The sequence below is a fragment of the Pungitius pungitius genome, chromosome 18 (genome assembly GCF_949316345.1).
Source record: "Pungitius pungitius chromosome 18, fPunPun2.1, whole genome shotgun sequence".
Taxonomy (NCBI): Eukaryota; Metazoa; Chordata; class Actinopteri; order Perciformes; family Gasterosteidae; genus Pungitius; species Pungitius pungitius.
The window spans coordinates 15,328,249-15,346,599 of NC_084917.1; the positions used below are offsets into that span (position 1 = coordinate 15,328,249).

The following is an 18,351-nucleotide window of genomic DNA, read 5'->3' on the forward strand; positions in this document are numbered from 1 at the left end:
AGTTTGATGCGAACTGAGCATAAATCCAACGAAGCATTGAAGCACTATAAATAAAAGTACTATGTCAGTATGGGGAAGAGAGTGTGATAACATATCCGACAGCATATGTCATCTGACCACTACCTTACTTGACTGTGTGTTGTTTTGTTTATCTGTTCTGGTTTTCATGAGGCAGTCCTTAGTTTGGAAAAAGCAGTCTAGACAGTGAAAAGGAAGGTTTAGCAAACAGCCACCTCTTCACAGCTGCTCAGGAGCCTATCTGGCCTGGAATTATGTATTCTTACATATGGTTAAGAGATGGGCAGCATTTCTATTCCTTGTATTTGAAATATGTATTTCAATGGATTTTAGTATTCCTGAACTACTGTACTGCTTGTGCAGCCTTTGACACCATCTATCACTCCATCTTCCTTCCCTCCTTCAGTCCTCCCTTCACATTACTGGCACAGCTCTTTCTTGGTTCTAGTCATAACTCTTCAACCACCAACAGTTTATTACCATCAATAAATAAAAAGTTGGTCCCAGGTGTCCCCCAAGGTTCATTACTCGGCCCCCTCCTTTTCATCCTCGTCGATGTTTGTCAACATCCACCGTGGTCTCCATTTCCACTGCAACGACGACACGATGCAGCTCTACATCTCCACCAAAATCGATCACAACCACTACTCCATCATCACCAACTACCTCACAGATAAAAAGACTTAAATGCAAGCAAACCTCTTCAAACTCAACAGCAACAAACCCCAAATCCTCATTCTCTGTTATGGATGTAGAACGAGAAATGGACCCAAATACCCACTGACACAGCACGTAAGTTTTCCACCAAGAATTTATTTACTGTCCAAGTAACAGTAGACATAAAAAAGAGGTCACAGAGACCAAGTTTCAAAATGTTTTGTCTGGAAGTAATCCTGTATGGTGGGTATCACTGAATGTCAGCAGAACTTTTGCTTGTTGATAAGAAAACTCGACAAGGACAAATGGAAAACAAGCCACCTCTGCATTGAAGCCATAACATCGATCACGGTGCAGAATGAATGAGTTATTGAACATTAAGACTGAAATCTAGACCGTCACATTATTTTTTACCAATTTCTGAGGGCCAGTTTAAGTAATATATCCACAAGTGACAGCGTAAAAAGAGATGAGGACGAGGAAATATAACAAACAAACAAAGTGGTCCCACAGCAAGCCCTGAGTTTATACATACCATTTCAATACGTCTATTTAATAACAAAAACGTATATGCGTATTTCTTAAAGTGATTGCATAGCTAAATTCATTCTAAAAAAGGGGTGATATTTGTACTGTCTTATAAAACATTTTATATTACAGTTTAAGAAAACTGGAACGCAAAGAAAACAAGGCAGATGTTTTCAGCATCAACATCAACAAGACATTTGCATCCAGGACCCACCTTCAGCTAGCAGCTTGCTTCTTGGTGGCTTTGCTGTGGCCTCAAGCTGATGGAACTTGTGGACTCTGTCCCTCACTAAAACCTGATCCTCCCTCGTGTGGAAGGCTACCGTCGCACTGGGAAAGCCCAGATCTTGCTTTTGCATCAAGCTATCAATCAGAGCCATTAACTCGGCCTGAACGCTATGCGTTTTGCTTGGATTGTACTTCTGAATGTAAGCTACATCGTTGTTCTGGCCTAGCAACTTGGACATAAGAGAATAGAGGTCACCTGCATAGACAAGGGCAGAGAAGGACAGGAAAGAATAGAAATTGGAAAAAGTACAAGGAGACAGTAGGCCATAGACCAGGCCTTGATTTACACATCCATTTAGCTCTGATGAAATATTTCCATGGTGAATGAAATACATGTTTGTATTGGCCACTACATAACTATGGACGACTAAAAGTGCCACAATTAAGTAAATAAATACACAATTAAATAATTACTTAAATGTGTCATTAATTAATTATAATTAGAAAAGAATACATAAATGTGTACTTAAATGTGTCATTAATTAATTAAAATCAGAATTAAATACATAAATGTGTAATTAAATGTGTCATTAATTAATTAAAATAAAGATTCATTTTATAAAAAATACATATTTCACTATTTACATTTACATTTCATGATCCTGCGTTGCAGTGCTTCATGAATTACTTAAAACTGTCAAACTGACCCATCAAAGTCAGTGGGCGGGGCTAACGCGAATCCAGTCTGATCCATTGCTTTGGTAGAGTACCTGGCCACGGCAGTATTTTGTTCCTGGCCCAAACTCTTTGTGGCATATAGATGGCCACCATAAGCTCATCAGGTCAGTGATATTAGCAGATAAACAATGCATCTTTCTAGATGTTTCATTACAATTCATGTGTTTGCAACAGGTGGAGATTTGTTGTCCACGGTGGGGTGGATGGATTCAGTCGTTTAGTAGCTCTGCATCAATCCAGTATCCGGAATTGATTTGTCTTGACTTGATACACAGGGTAACCAATCAGGCGTTAGGTTCCACCTACCAACTTTTGATGGGTCAGTTTGACAGTTTTAAGTAATTCATGAAGCACTGCAACGCAGGATCATGAAATGTAAATGTAAATAGTGAAATAAGTATATATGTATTTTACATAACATAAATCTGTATTTGAATTAATTAATGACACATTTATTAACACATGTATGTATTTAATTCTATTTTTAATTAATTAATGACACATTTAAGCAATTATTTAATGATGTGTTTATTTATTTAATTGTGGCACTTTTAGTCCTGCATACATAACTACATAATATGTTACATTATTTTAAAAATAAACTAGCGATTAACACCTCCCTACCTGCATTCACCTCAGCTGAATGCTCCTCCAGCTTGAATCCGCCTCACTTTAACCCTTACCTTCCTTGTTTCTTTTCCTTCTAATTTTGTATCCTTATGGTTGAATGCACTTATTGAAAGGAACTTTGGATAAAAGCATCTGCTAAATGACATGTATTTTAAACTCATTCCATCACCTACTCTGCCGTCTTTGTGTCAGCTCTTTGGTCCAGTAAAAACCAGTATAACCAGCCATAACACATATCTTCACATTGATCTAGTCTGTGTCGTGTATCAAGAAGTCCACCATTGTCCCTGTCAAAAAAGAACTGCCCACTGCCTGAATGACCACTTCCCAGCAACACATCCACCATTCCTCTCTGGACCGGGTTGCATACTGGCCAAAACAGGTCAAAAGACGACACCAAAAGAATTGAAATGGTGATCCCCGTGGTAGTGGACTGTTGTAACGCACTTCCTTAACTTTACGCCATGTGGCATTGCAGCCAGACGTTCCAGCATACAGCCCCCATTGTGGGGAACAACTCTGTGTACCTTTATCTCCTTGGGATTCTCTATGACTGTGCTGGGAATAAATTGTCTCAAAGACAAGTTTTGTTGAACGGTATTCCTCATTTCAGCCTAAAAAGACTCAATAGCGTCAAAGATAATTTCCACCACAACATACACACATTCAGAACAGCCTTTTGCTTGGCTTCGGATGGGACTGTTTTGTTGGGGGAGAGGCCGACTGTGCCACATAACAAACAACAAAGCACTGATTAAGATTGAATCATTCTTTTTAAGAGCTCTCAAAATATAAATTGACAGCAGTACAAAGTATATACAGATATACATGTTCTGGATTTGGAGTGATAGGTGGAGTCAGTTGACAAAATGTACTATGGCACAATATCAAATGGGAGCCTTTTACCTTGTGTTGTGGTGACCCACAAGTAACGCTGGAGAGACATTCACCAAGGGACTGTACCTTTAAGGGAGAGTTATGTTTTGAAGTTGTGATTTTAATGTGCGTGGCCGCTGTGGTTCTCACTGGTTGTACAGTTTATAAAGCACCGTTTTTCGCGACTATAAGGCGCACTTAAAATCCTTTTTTTTCCTAAAAAAACGACAGTGCGCCTTATAATCCGGAGCGCCATATATATGGATCAATTGGTTGATCCATACTGGTTAACGAGGATCCATTGGAGGGAAAGTCTGGTGCCAGCAGCCGCGGTAATTCCAGCTCCAACAGCGTATATTAAAGCTGCTGTAGTTAAAAAGCTCGTAGTTGGATCTCGGGATCGAGCTGACGGTCCGAGGCGCCACCGTCTGTTCCAGCGCTGCCCAAGATGCACCATAGCATTTGCCAAGAATGTTTTCATTAATCAAGAACGAAAGTTGGAGGTTCAGAGATATTGTTAATATCCACATTAATGTATGAACAACGTTACCATGGGAGTGAACGCTTAATAAAGTTTGATTTAGCACAGCCCGATCTAGTGGATGCATAACGCAGCCCCAGTCAAACGTTTTACTGCAGTATCTTCTATTCTATGCGCCTTATAATCCGGTGCGCCCTATATAGGAAAATAGTTCTAAAATAGGCGATTCATTGAAGGTGCGCCTTATAATCCAGTGCGCCTTGTAGTCGCAAAAATACAGTACTTATTGAATTATTGAGTAAAGCTGACTCAACGCATCTCCGTCTCCTGTCTCATCACCCTCCACAGTGTCTGCTGAATGGCCAGAGATATGAGCTGCCATACCAGCCGGCTTCAGAACAGCTTTTTTCCTCAGGCCTTTCTATGTGGGCTTTATTCTCATTTTTTTGTAACCAAACCAGACCACAAAATGCATTTTTTGTTGCGCAAACCCCTACGATGACAATGAATAACCTTGGAACTTGTAAGACGATAATTCCTTTTTCACTCTATTATTACTTGAATTAAATCAAATTAAAAGCAAGGCTCCTATTTGTTGCTTTTCTAATTGTCTCTTTCGTAACAGTCATTTGAGGCATGAAGAAAACAATGGACTGAATGAAAGAAGGAGGGTGATATCTAACTGAATTATACCATGGTAATATAATGTCAATTCAGTATGACAAAGTTGCACGTGTGATTTCAAAGAGATTTTTCTGTTGTCGTATAGATTTGTGTACATTATGTATACTGGAAGAATCTTGCACATTTTAGTTAGTGTTATTTTTCGGAACAGCACCCTCATTACACAGCGACTCAACTGAACTGGGATCTCAGCCGGATTATCAGACTGGAGGATTTTGTCCTTGAACTTACCCTGATCCAGATTCTGCTCTGCTTTGTCTTTATCCACGGCCAATTTGTTGTCTTTGTGGTCTTTGTAGGAAAAATAGAGTTCAATTAGGAAAGTCAAAGTAAGTAAAGTAAATAGCAAGTGTGAACCTTACACAAGTGCACCTTCATTTCCCATCCAACAAAACAGCTAGATTCTGAACTAAATAACAACATGAACAACGTTTGATGCTTTTGTACCTGTTGAGTGTCCCATATGCATCATAGAGTTCATTTGACCTGAACTGACAGCGATGGGAACATTGGCCTCAGCTGGAATGTGCTGGAACAGATCCTTGGAGCCCGAATCCATGCAGTTCATGTAGGGGATGGCATGTTTGCTCTCCATGTAGTACATTATATAGAAGTTGCACATTTCATCATCAGAGGTACCACTGCAGAAAATATGGAAAACAGTTCACTTATGGTGATAAAAATGGAGGAAAATTGCAATATCTTTATGATTCTGAACTCCTCAATATGATACTCAAACTAATCCCTATCAATAACTTTGTAAATTCTTTCTTTGTGAATATTTATTGACAATCAAGAACTATTGTTAAACAGTTGAATGATGGTCATTACATAGCAGATAACCTTTGACCTTCAATGATGTTCATCTGCCTCAAAAATTTCAGATCTAATCTACATTCTGTAAAAACTGCCCTTTTGCAAGAAAAGTATGAAATGAGTAAAAATGATAAGTAGATTAATAAAATAGAACTTCAATATCTGTCATGCTTGGCAATTGGAATGTGAATGAGACACCTGACATAAACTGAAAAACAACTTGAACACAAGGAAAATAAGAATTAAGATGAATGTGCAGTCAATCAGACAGTGAGGTGTTGGAGAGGAGAACAAACCCTGACTGGACAGTGACTGTCTATGATGTTTCAATACAAACACAGTCTAAATGGGGACACACAAAGGCTCGCGCTGTAAAAATGCCTTACATTATACGACTGAACTCACCCAATATATGTTTTGGAGGTCCTGCCCTCCCCTGTAAACACACATCGGGCTGCAATTGTGTCACCATACTTCACATTCACCTCCTTGTTGGCAGGATAGAAAGCCTGTAGAGAAAAGACATGCTGGGCAATGAGCAAACTAAAAGCTGTGGAGAAGGATGTATTGTTGGTTGAACTCTGATATATTAAACATACATCAATACAGATAGTAGCAGTTCTATGCCTGAAAATGTGACTATGCTTGTTTTTACTCCATAGCTTTCCAGTGCCGATGTGAGGGTTTGGAGACAGAGCATGTGTACAGACTGTAAAGCCCGTGGAGGCAAATTTGTCATTTGCGATTTTGGCCTATTAAATTTAAAAAATGGAATTGAATTGAATACCTGATGGTGGTTGTTCCTGCAGTGGTCCTGCATTACACCTGGCTTACTACTCTCAATATTTCAATCATCATCAGTCGTATGAATTGTGCGGGTGTGAGGGTCAGATAACAGAGGACATATTGGGAATGCAGAGGAGTGACATACTGCTCTCGAGCAGGCAGCAACCTGTCAGTTACAAGGTAGCCCGCCCCAAAGCAGACCTTTCTCTAGGAACAACATCTGTTGAAATGGGATTACCATTTACAAAATGAACATTATGCTGTATTGAAGAAGACTTGGAATAAGTCATTTTGAATGTATACAACTAGCAGTCACTTCATCTCTGTCAACTTCCACAGGGGACCAGAATCACTCAACTCATAGAGTTGATAGTATATATATATATAAACACAGCGGGTGAAATAATTATTGAACATGTCACCATTTTTCTCAGTAAATATATTTCCAAAGGAGCTATTGACATGAAATTATCACCAGATGTTAATAACAACCCAAGTAATACATACATACAAAGAAACCAAAACAAAGAAGTTCAGAAGTTATGTGTAATAATGTGAAATGACACAGGGAAAAAGTATTGAACACATGAAGAAAGGGAGGTGCAGAAAGGTATGGAAACAAGGACAACAGCTGAACCTAGTAATTTAAAAGCAATCCAGACCCTTGTCAGTGCAAATTAATATCAGCTGATTCAGTCCCAACTGATTGCCAAGGTGACACACAAGATACATCCAATGATGTCATTAACAACAAAGGCTTTTGTACAAAGTATTGAACAAATATCAATAAGCGTGTTCAATACTTTTTCCCTGTGTCATTTCACATTTTTACACATAACTTTATTTGTGAACTTCTTTGTTTTGGTTTCTTTGTATGTATTTATTACTTGGGTTGTTAAAAAAACATCTGGTGAAAATGTCATGTCAATAGTAGTGATGGCAAAGTGAAGCTTTCTGAACCAGTGAAGCTTTCCAGCCAATTGGAAAAAGGTTCATTCATTCAATGCATCGCAAACTCTATGATGACTTCTGCTTGTAGTGCATGTTTCCAATAGTCTACTAGTATATTTTGGCCCAGTCTCCGTGGGTTAAACATCATTATGAAAAGTTGAACCAATAAAGCATCTAAAAAATACATGGATTCCTATATGAATAAAACTATTGTTTTTCAGGTTTGAATGGTGTCCTTGTTTGTGTTTTTCAATTCTCTCTACATTGGGAAGAAGTGGAACAAACACTTATCTATGTGTCTTTCGGCACCTTTGTACATGTATGTTTGTGATCATACTAGCAGAAGAATTATATATATATATATATATATATATATATATATATATATATATATAATTTGAAATACCAGCAAGTGCTTCCTACTGCATGTGCACTTCATGGCAGTCACAGGGTATGTGAATTGTTTGAATCTGGAATGTGGGAAGTGATTTACAGAGGAAAGGTCAGTGGGGCAGTGATTGTACAGGTTTGTTATGACAGGATATTGAGGTGCTTGTGGACACATGGGATGGGGCATGATATTATTGATTTTCCATAGATAATTAATGATTCCCCAATACAAATGACAGACTTGGCTTGCCTATTGCCAACCTTGTTAGAGGAAATCAAACTGAAGGGCTCCCACATCTCGGAGCGACCTCTTTGCCAAAAGGTTCCATTGTAAATTTGCTCTTTGCTACTCTCAACAACGCTGACTTTGACTGTATCAGACAGGCAAGCCTGAACCCTGTTTCGCACTCATTTGAATCAAATCGAAGCGGTCACGTGACCGCCGTGTGCGCCGGAACGAAGCTTCGGACGTCACTGATCACGTGATCAGCAGCGACCGAACCAAGCACCGATACATTTGCTTCGCCTTGCACTGGTTCATATTTAGACACAAGCTTCAAAGCAGGAAGGTCAGAGGTAACAACACTAGTCAATAGCTCCTTTGGAAATACATTTACTGAGAAAAATGTTGAGGTGTTCAATACTTATTTCACCCGCTGTATGTATATATATAAACAACATCCTAAACTTTTCATTCTACATAACTTCAGTTAGGGATGTTATTTGTTGTATACACAAGAGCTTACCTGTGGTCGCTGAGGGGACTGTCTCCCAATCAGGCTCCACCTTCCGTCTCGGATCCTGTAGCCACTGACCACTTGACCTGTGACAAAAACACTCATCCAGGTTATCACCGAAACTGAATGAGATCACTGTGAAACGGACTGTTAAATGATCTGGAATGACTTACCGAGGCGGTGTGTGTGAGTCCTGAAGGCAAACGGGTAGATGGGATATGATGTGTAATCACAAGCGATGTCTGCATTTGTAACTAAAAAAGAAAGATGATTGGACGTCAAGGGAGGCCCAATCAGCAAAACTCCATTTCTGTCCTATTATTACGCATTCCTGGCGATTCAACTTGATCTACTTCAATTGTTGCAATATTTGTAATTTGCGATATTAGGCTATACATATTTCAATCTATGAAAAAACATACCTCTTTTTCCTGGAAGGATGACTGTGTCCACAGACATGAGCAGGTATATGCCAGCAATGAAGGGCTGCCTTTAAGGAGGGAACAAACAGTCACAGTCATACGATAGGAGGCTGTAAAATCATGTTTTGCGTTGGTTGGTCATACAAGGTTCATATTAGCACTACATTTCACTTGCCTTTGTAAATCAGTATCATAAAAACGTGTATACTTTTCAGAAATGACTTACAGTTTGGATGTCATTCTTAAGGTAACTCCTGAGCAGTCTTCATGATGGTCTGCAGAACAAAAACATTGAAATCAAACTTTTCAGCATGACGTAAGTAATGGTCAGTCCGGTCAGTCATCTTCACTGCCCGGGTGGTGGGGGGAGGCCGGAGTGAAGCACAGCCAACTTTAGGTGAGAGACGGTGCACCCTGCATTCACACATAAATCCACCTGAGAATTTAGGGTCACCAATTAACCTGATCCCCAGAGCGTGTGTTTGGACCATGGGAGGAAGCCGGAGAACCTGGAGAGAACCCACGCGGACACGGGGAGAACATGCAGACTCCACACAGAACCCAGGACCTTCTTGATGTGAGGCAGTTAACAGTGCTATCCACCACACCACCGTGCCACCCTAGTAGTGGTGCTATTTATTATTTGATATCTCACACTAAACACAAAATACAGCCGAGGATGAGAGGAAAGTTTTGGAGGGTATTTTCTCATAAATCAAAGTCTTGTGGAGATGTGGCGTGATGATGGCCTGGATAAAAAGATTAGATTTACATCATAAATCAACCAGCTGGCCCATTTTGTCTTCATATTCCATTAGGACTCACCTTTGAAAGCACTGACATCTCCATAATGGATCTGCAGCACCAGGTGTGACATTCCAGAATTTCTCCCGACTTTAAAACCAACATCTGATAAGATAACAGAGAGAGGAATGGAAAAAGAAAGGGAAAACAGAGACATGTAAATAATACTTGACCACTCAGGACCTTTCTTCACCTCAAGTGTTTTCATATACTACTAAAGAAATAATGCACATGATAACGATAAACAGTGAGGTCTGTGGATAATGATGGGATGAAGTCATATTTTTCATAACTGTAGTTGAACAGACATATCTTCTAATATCAGCGTATTGGAACAGGTATATCAGGATTTATGTGCTGAAGAAACATCAGTGTGAGTGGTATTAAATTAAAAACAGTGTTTTGACTGGTGCTGTATAGCAGAAATATCCTGCTTAGTATGAATATTCTTCCATCTGTAAACACACACACACACAGCAGTTTGGCTTTTGGACTATTCCAGACAAATGTCTCTAAAACCCCACACAGGGTTAGATACAGAGTGAGGTTGGGGGGGGCGCTGGCGGTCCGACCGGCTGATGGGGGGCTGTGCTGGCAATACGGCTGACGGTTCACTGACGCTGCACTGGACAAGCAGCCGGACACCGCGGTGGGATTTGGACCGCGGGCCTTGATTTTGACACATTGGACTATGTCATTTTAACAGTTATTGCGCTTAGCTCTTCCACTACTATTGGCGCAGGAGAAAGTGAGCGCTCCAGCTGTAGCTAACATCTGGATAGAGCAACGGGGAGGAGAGCTGCACGTTATCCTCTATCAAGGATAGAAGCACTGACCACTGGACAGACAACTGTGCAACAAAATGTGTTGTTTAGTGTATAGATTTTTTTACTCCTTTAGTCAACCAACATCTTCTTTGGTTGACTACAGCTCCACCTTTGAGAGACATACCTTTGGGTAATCTAGTGGGTGGTGCATTCCGAGCCCAGGCGTACATAATGGATGCTTCATCTTCACATGTGCCTTGTACACTCCCACAGTCCCTTGAGAGGGACAAACAACCAATCAATTCAACTTTCATTGATCAAATAGCAAAACACGGTGAATCACACAGATAATAAGACCTGTCCATTGGGAGGAAAGAGCTTTAACACGTATGCAGGTCATGGGCAACTTGAAAGACTTTCTATATATTTTTATCAAATAGAATCCAATACGAGTATACATTTTTGGCCTCTTGGGGGAACCAGATCAAAATCTAAATATTAGCACATTAAGTCTACTTCTATTGTGTCTCACTGTGGTGACTAGGATGTGCTTGGCTTTGAGTCTTTTTTCTTTATGTTTTAACCATACACATGCCCCTCCACACATAGATTAACAGTAGACAGAGGTGTAACCACACTAGGTGAACAAACACGGCCTCCGAGCAACACCTCTGCCAACGTGTAGCCATAGTTTGGTCATATATACTTATTTGCTAATAACCAAACTTGCCTTGGGCAGATCCCAACACAATATTGAGTTTACGCAAAAAATCATTTTTTATCCTTTAACACCTTCCAGTGGCATTTAGCTCTGAGGTTGCAGACTGAGCCCACTGTTTAGCTTCCTCTGCTCAAAGCTCCTTTTTCAAAGTTGTAATTACCATACCGCATTCCTGCCAATAAATCCTCCTACATCCTACACACTGGATCTTCTCTGTCAGCAACTAAGGGCAAAACTAATACGCTTGTAGACTCTAACAGGCCAGGAAACTAGAGGAAGCGTCGCATCAGCTCTGCAACATCAAGATGTACACAAAAAATGCCAATTGAGTTTGATCAATGTTCCATCCAGCAACTAAAACCAAACAATATTATAAATGTCTTGTTTTAACATAATGGAGAATAGAGAGAAAAGAAACCGTCTGCTAGGGCTAGTGTTCTAAAATGAGCTGCTGCTGAGTTATCCAGCTCACCTCAGGACGCAGGCTGATCACAATTCAGGGACGTAAGAGAACGGCAACTTAAGGTTTTTTGTGGCAGCTGTTTGTTCAACAATAAATTGTACAAGGATAATGTAGAGAGAACATCACATTGAGTTCACAAACCTTGTGTTTGACAGAATCAAAGCTAGAGTCCCTGCTTTTCAGGTTGTTTCTGAATAGTATAGATGTATATGTCAGTACACAGGAGTACTTTTGCTCCCTATCAAGGTGCAAGGATCACATAAGCAGCAATAATTAAAGATGATGGACCAGACTCTACCATTTTCTCAGTGCTGAAATAGTAAATTACCAGTAGCCGCTGGAGGACACAGGAGTCTGGCAGCCAAACAGAAGCATGTGATGAACTGTGTCCATACTGGCATGAGGTATAAAGTCCACTGAGGAAGAAATGCAGTGTGTTAAAACATTTAAAGAACTACTGCACACGCACAAATGTGGACTAAATGACACGACTGGGCTGTGATCAAAAAACAGTTATTTGTCTTATTGTTCAGCCACGGATTAAGGGGATCAAAGTCCACAGGGGACTAAAAACAAGTTGAAGGCCTTACATTGTGTAAACAGAAGGACCTTTAGACGCCACAGTCAGGCTACATCCCTAAAACATCCTAGTAAAAGTGTGAATTTACATCACAGGTAATCACTTACTACTCTATTACTACTTCATTAAATGTGTCTGCTACAATTGTTGGTGCTTCTTCAACAACTATTATTACTGTTACTGCTGCACCTACTCTGCCGTCTTACAGCCTAAATACTGTACGTTAGCAGTCCAATATATATTTGAATCAAATACTCACCAATATATGCATTTTGAGTAGTTGGCAGAGCAATTGCTGTGCACAGGTAAGTATCCGACTGAAATAGTGAAGAAACCCAGCAAACGTTATGATGTGTACATTAATATACTTTTTGGCTCGCAAGCTACTTTTCAATTGACAAAGTCAAAGGGAAAAATGCCAGATTTCTCATTTCTGGCAAAAGTTTAAGGAGTAGACAAGGAAAAGGATTTGTAACATTTAAAATCAATTAAAGACACTAACTCACTAGTATTGAATCTATAAACCATTTGCTGAATGAACAAGACCTTTGGCCTAAATTTGGACTAAAGCGGGTTGTTGCCCCTATTGGAAATGCCGTAAGGGCCTTATGCTCCTTATGCTCTAGGAGTGGAAGTGAAAAGATGCAGAACTAAAGCGGTATGTTTCCAGACACCGACTCACCGCAGTTGGGACAACACTTGGCATCTGAATATCCAGAGAGAAGTTGTCAGAGTTTGTAAAGACCTTTGGCTTGGTCCTGGACACACAACCGCTGGGATCGGCCAAGACTTTTTCCTGAGACCTTCGGGGGGAACAAAGGAACAGAATGAGCTACATTCTGCTGAACAACAGGAAACAGTAACAGTAAAGGTGGCAGTGCTAAGGCCTTGCAGAAAGCCGTACACACAAAAGGACAATCTATATCCCTGGCATTTCCAACTGTGTATTGAAACAGAATATGTGGGGAGGGGTGAGCAGGAACACACTTTCTAATCAGTAAAGTTGTTTTTCAAAAGTGATGTGAGGGTTAAATGAGTAGTAATAAGGGGGACACAGAAAAGTCTATAAACTCGAATGTAGTCAATTTGTATTTGCAATATCCACAGCAGCCTTACGAATTATAAAATACCAACCAAAGGTGAATGAATGAATGTAGATGCGTAAAACAGGCACCGGACACAACATATGTAGAAGCTGAGGCCCATCTCAGGAGAGTGGCAGCACAAATAAATGGTGGTGTGTGGCCCTAACACCTTAGGGCTAAAGGCGGGGTAGGATGTAATGTACCTACGTTTGAAAGGACATTAATCTCATCTAATCGTTTAGCTGAAGAATGAGACAACAAAAAGCCCCCATTTTTAGGTCCACCAAAGGTGAAGCCGAAAGGGAATCCAACCAGGTGGGAAGGTCTCAAGATGCAACACCCCCCTCCCAGACCGCAGACCGAGGGATGGAAGTGGATGGATAGCCCACCCCCTCAAAGCCAATAGGACAGGCAGAAATAGCTGCAAACTTAACTTTGATGGTGGAGACCTTACAAGACAACTCCCACGCCCCTGATAGGGCGGCATCTATTGTGATAACTGTACCACATAACCCCCATTAGGCACTCCCGGAGTCAGAAAGCCCTGGCTCCTTCAGGGAGTTGGTGCTGCTAGGAAACCGAGTCATGGAGACGTGGTTCTACGTTGTGGGAAGCTACTCAAAACCCACATTTCCTTTATTTACACAAATGTATCCCTGTGAAATACAACTAAGCAGTCTGTGAGTGCATTTAGCGTTTCCCCAGTTAGCCTCACTCTATGCAATGTACTTAGTTACATTTCACCACTGCTGTTGCCAATCGTACAAAGTGATGGATGTCTGATCTGCTGACGAGAAGGGAGCGTGTAGCTGTGTGTCATTCGATCGGCTGCTCATCATTCGTCACTTTGGCTGGGACTCGTCTGTCCCGCTTTGTCAACTCCTCCAAATGTGAACGTCGAAGTGAGCGGTACAGGCGACCAATACGCAGGGATTTGGAAAAAATATATGTATCTTTTGCGGCCCAGTATATCCCATCATTTATTGCAGGCGGACAAATATTTATTTTCTTCAGAACTGAGGCAGAGTTATTTTTTCTTATTTCATTTTGAGGGGTTTTGAAGCTTTCGCCGTCAAGCGCAGCAGGTTGCTAGGCAACGAGAGCACCCACCGTAGCTAAGACCGACCACTCGTTGGAGGACCCAGTCCAGGTCGGCCGCAAAGGCTCCGTCTTCAAGAAAGTCTTTCATTTAAAAATCCTTCTTTGCAGTGGCTCTGCCAGGGGATGTGCGCACATACATACGCACACAAACACAGACACACAGCCACTACCCTCCCCCCTCGGTGCACCTCGGGAGGGGAAACACTGGGTTTAACCCAGAGAGGAATAGTCTCAGGAGGAGGAGAAGGTGTGAGGGTAGGCGATACGTGTCTGTCCAGGCTTTGGAAGTTTGCTTCTAGCGGCATAAGTTTGGAACTCGTGACGTGGACTCCCACAATCCTTACGTGATTGGAATAAACTCTCCAACAACATAGTGAACATCGCAAATGAATTATTTCCAAAAGCGCGTCTTACCTTCTAGACCTGTAGAGAGTGTTTTGTAATTTCAGGCTGTGGCTGTGACAGATGAATGCCAGAACCACCACACAGACCACAGCGACTCCCATCATGCCTCCTGCTGCCGGCCTGTCAGGGTCCTGTGGGAAGAGAGCAGGCGGGTTCATTGCACAAGACAGCGACTGGAGCACCTGTTTCCTTGCTCAACTTGGTTAAAGAAAGGCAACATAAGGCTCGGTGAAGCTGCTATCCCTCCTTGATGAGCGTGATTTCAAACTTAGTGGAACTGCCACCTGGAAAAAGAAGGTGACAGGACAACAAATTCAACACAGATAGTGAAAATCTCTAAATAGACCACTGAGGGCTAAAAGAACAATATGTCTGAAAGCAAGAAGGTTTGGGGTTTAAAAAATGTGTTTGCACTTTTATTTCAATGATCCGATATTCTTCTTTTTCTGTTCTATTTAGGCAGTACGTTTTTTGAGCCCCCATTTCATGATATAAGAACATTGTCCCCCTTCCAAATCTTTGTTTCAAAATAATTACATTAGAATATATAAACTATATAATTACATTAGAATATATAAACTATAAAATATTAGTTTTTTTATAAAACAAGTACATATTAGCAGACTTTTCCACTTCAGTTTATTGCAGCATTTACAAGTGACACATGGTGCTTGTTCACATGATCAGAGTGGGTGGGGGTTTCCAAGTGTCTCTACTGTTTAGTGGGCTTAGAACTGTCTGCCGCCACACTCTATCTAGGCGGTAGCGCTCCACCTCCCACTATGGAGGTGACGAGGCACATCCCCTGAGCTGTTCTTCGCTCCGGCGATAATAAACATCAGTCCATGACTGCTAAACATTCCTCTAGGCTTTCCACATGGGCCTGTTAGCCTTGGGAAACCCTACTGGGGGCTGATGTCCCACACATAATAACTGACAGGATCACTGAGCCACTCAAACTCCTCCACCCGGTTAAGTTGTAAATAATAATAAGCAATGTTGATATTTACAATGATTCTCAAATCCGGCTAATGGTCACAGCGCTGTGCTTCTGCATACCTCAGATACTGACGTCTTGGAGACTCCCCCCTTCAACATCCTAAATATTTCTCCCCCACCAAGTCCCACCCTTTCAAAATAAAAGCCGCAACTGTATTTTAACACACAGCACAGAATTAAGCTTTTTTGTTGAGATGCTTCTTCTAATATTCCAACAACTATTATTATGAATACAACTGTTATTTTAACTGCTTACCACAGCCACTACAGCCACTATTGCAACATATACTACTATTGCTACATAAACTAATACATCTGTTATGTCAAGTATCAGAATCAGAATCAACTTTTTTTGCGATGTAGCTTTGTGGAATTGGACTCAAGTTACATGTGCTCTCTTTTACAAAAACTCAGTACCAATGGCAAAGGATATACAAAAGAAATTAAGAAAAGGGATCTAAAAAAGAAAAACAATAAAAACAACACAAGTATTTAACTATAATGTAAATATAACTATATATTCAAAAGTAATATATATATATATATATATCCATACTACTACTACCATTACTACTACTGCTCCAAATACTGCTATTACTTTTGACAATCTAATCATTGAGCTTCCACCTTTTCCTGTGTTGGATTTCATCTCTTAGCTTCTTCTGATGATGCGGATGAACTCTGCCAGTAATACATTTAAATTAGCATTCTTTTTGGTAAACTCAAAAAGAGTCCTTTAAATCCAGATTAAAGACTTTTCCGACTGTTCCTGCAATTTGGAATTCTTGGACATTCTTAAATGACATTGCACTGCGTCATTTAACATATTTTTTATCCTTTTAATGATACAAGTTTTTATTTTATTTTTCAATCTATCAATGTTCCTAACAGTTTGTAAATCTCCTTGCTTTATGTTTGGATGTTTTTAATGGTTATATGTGAAGCACTTTGAATTGCTTGAATTGCCTTGCCTATAGTTGGAGGTTATGCAGTTTAATGCTTTGGCTGTGGATGTTTTGGATCAGATAGTTTGCCATTTCTGTATTTTCAACAATTTTTTGATGATTCACTTCTGCTTTTTGCATTTCAATACATGTTCTGCAAGAAATACATTTACTAGTTATTACTGTTACATAAAGAGGATGTTTAAATATGCTATACAGCGGATTTGGTTAAATACTTATGTACAACATTTGTCATTTACCCATAAAAATCAGATCAACTAATGGTTAGAATCTGCAGGAAGAGAGCTACCAAACGTGAGCTGTGGCACTGGGCAGTCATGTTGGGCTAAATGAGGTGAAGAGCATCCTTTGAAAGTTTAACAGCATCAGAGTGAATAGAGCATTAGTCAAAAAACAAAAGAATACAAACAGCTATTAACAGTTCCATTGAGTTACAAGATGATGTGTTCATTGTCTGTTCATGCAATTTCTGTTATTAAAAACTTTATCAATGCAATCTTGTAAGATGTTGTTTTTGGTGAAGAAGTAGAATAAATGCGGATCCTTATGTCATATGCATGTGTAGGCAGATAACATCCACATATGAGGAACTACATACTACGATAAGAAACTTAAAAAGGAACAATTTTACAACACCTACATTTATTGTAAAGGTTAATTTAACAAATTCTATTATTTTATGAGTTAATCACTATTGGACACTAACAATACTTGACCGAAGAGCAATGATTTATTCCCAAATAACTCCACTGTCATCTTCACAGACCAGCATCCACCATTTGCTGCTCACATGTCCACATTAACCACAGGTTATCAAAATGATAACTCTCTGTCTCAGTGGGAACTTTTCTCTCCTAATGTGATGGGTAGATGCAGTTACATTCTCTATCATAGAATTGGTAGTTTTGCATTGTCATATATAACTGTTCCATAGTCACTTATCTGGCTAAAACATTGATGTTATGTGTGGAGAAAACATCCACAAGGGAATATCTGCTTTACTCTCATTACACATAACAAGCAATAAATGAAGGGCCAAAGGTCCACTAAATCAATTATATGTCAGTAATGCTCAATGATTCATACAACGTACGAATGGTTTAATGCACACAAACTGTGAGCAAACCACAGCATAAAGACAACGGCAAAATGTCTTCGACAGTTGACAAATCCTACTACTCATATCTTTCCACCCTGCAGACCACCATGTTTTAGCTTTGCTTAAATCATACCTTGAAACCCTGAGGATGCGTATGTATGGCCGAGGAATAATCCGCGAGATATTCAGCTTGCTTAGTGACTCATCGCTGTTCAAAGAGTCAGGTGGACCTAACAGCGGAGGAGCGCGAAGGGGCGGGGCTCTGATGACGTCAGAGACCACTGCCTGAGAAGATGGGGGAAACTATGGAAACAAGGCACATCCCACTTATGGACGTATTGCACCAGAAAAACATGATCGGAAAAGGTCCACGTTCATGTACATCTAAAGCCTGCTAAACTCTGATTTTTCAGTATCTTG

The 18,351-nt window shown here is 40.3% G+C and overlaps 1 protein-coding gene across 4 annotated transcripts in view; it reads right to left on the reverse strand.

Annotated features, from left to right (window-relative positions):
• The window catches only part of pam (peptidylglycine alpha-amidating monooxygenase), a 30,131-nt gene that overhangs the window by 11,065 nt on the left and 715 nt on the right, over nt 1-18,351 (reverse strand). Inside the window, exons 2-16 of one of the 4 annotated variants that reach the window (XM_037483928.2) lie at nt 18,065-18,234; nt 14,878-14,999; nt 12,960-13,080; nt 12,537-12,594; nt 12,026-12,113; nt 10,698-10,789; nt 9,768-9,851; nt 9,169-9,217; nt 8,943-9,010; nt 8,694-8,774; nt 8,530-8,606; nt 6,062-6,165; nt 5,288-5,481; nt 5,072-5,131; nt 1,418-1,687 (exon numbers count right to left, since the gene is read on the reverse strand). In XM_037483928.2, coding sequence (XP_037339825.2) covers nt 1,418-1,687; nt 5,072-5,131; nt 5,288-5,481; nt 6,062-6,165; nt 8,530-8,606; nt 8,694-8,774; nt 8,943-9,010; nt 9,169-9,217; nt 9,768-9,851; nt 10,698-10,789; nt 12,026-12,113; nt 12,537-12,594; nt 12,960-13,080; nt 14,878-14,972 — 1,441 coding nt within the window. In that variant the 5' untranslated portion in view covers nt 14,973-14,999; nt 18,065-18,234. The remainder of the gene's footprint in view (nt 1-1,417; nt 1,688-5,071; nt 5,132-5,287; nt 5,482-6,061; nt 6,166-8,529; nt 8,607-8,693; nt 8,775-8,942; nt 9,011-9,168; nt 9,218-9,767; nt 9,852-10,697; nt 10,790-12,025; nt 12,114-12,536; nt 12,595-12,959; nt 13,081-14,877; nt 15,000-18,064; nt 18,235-18,351) is intronic. The other 3 variants (XM_037483930.2, XM_037483929.2, XM_037483931.2) reach the window with 3 other exon arrangements.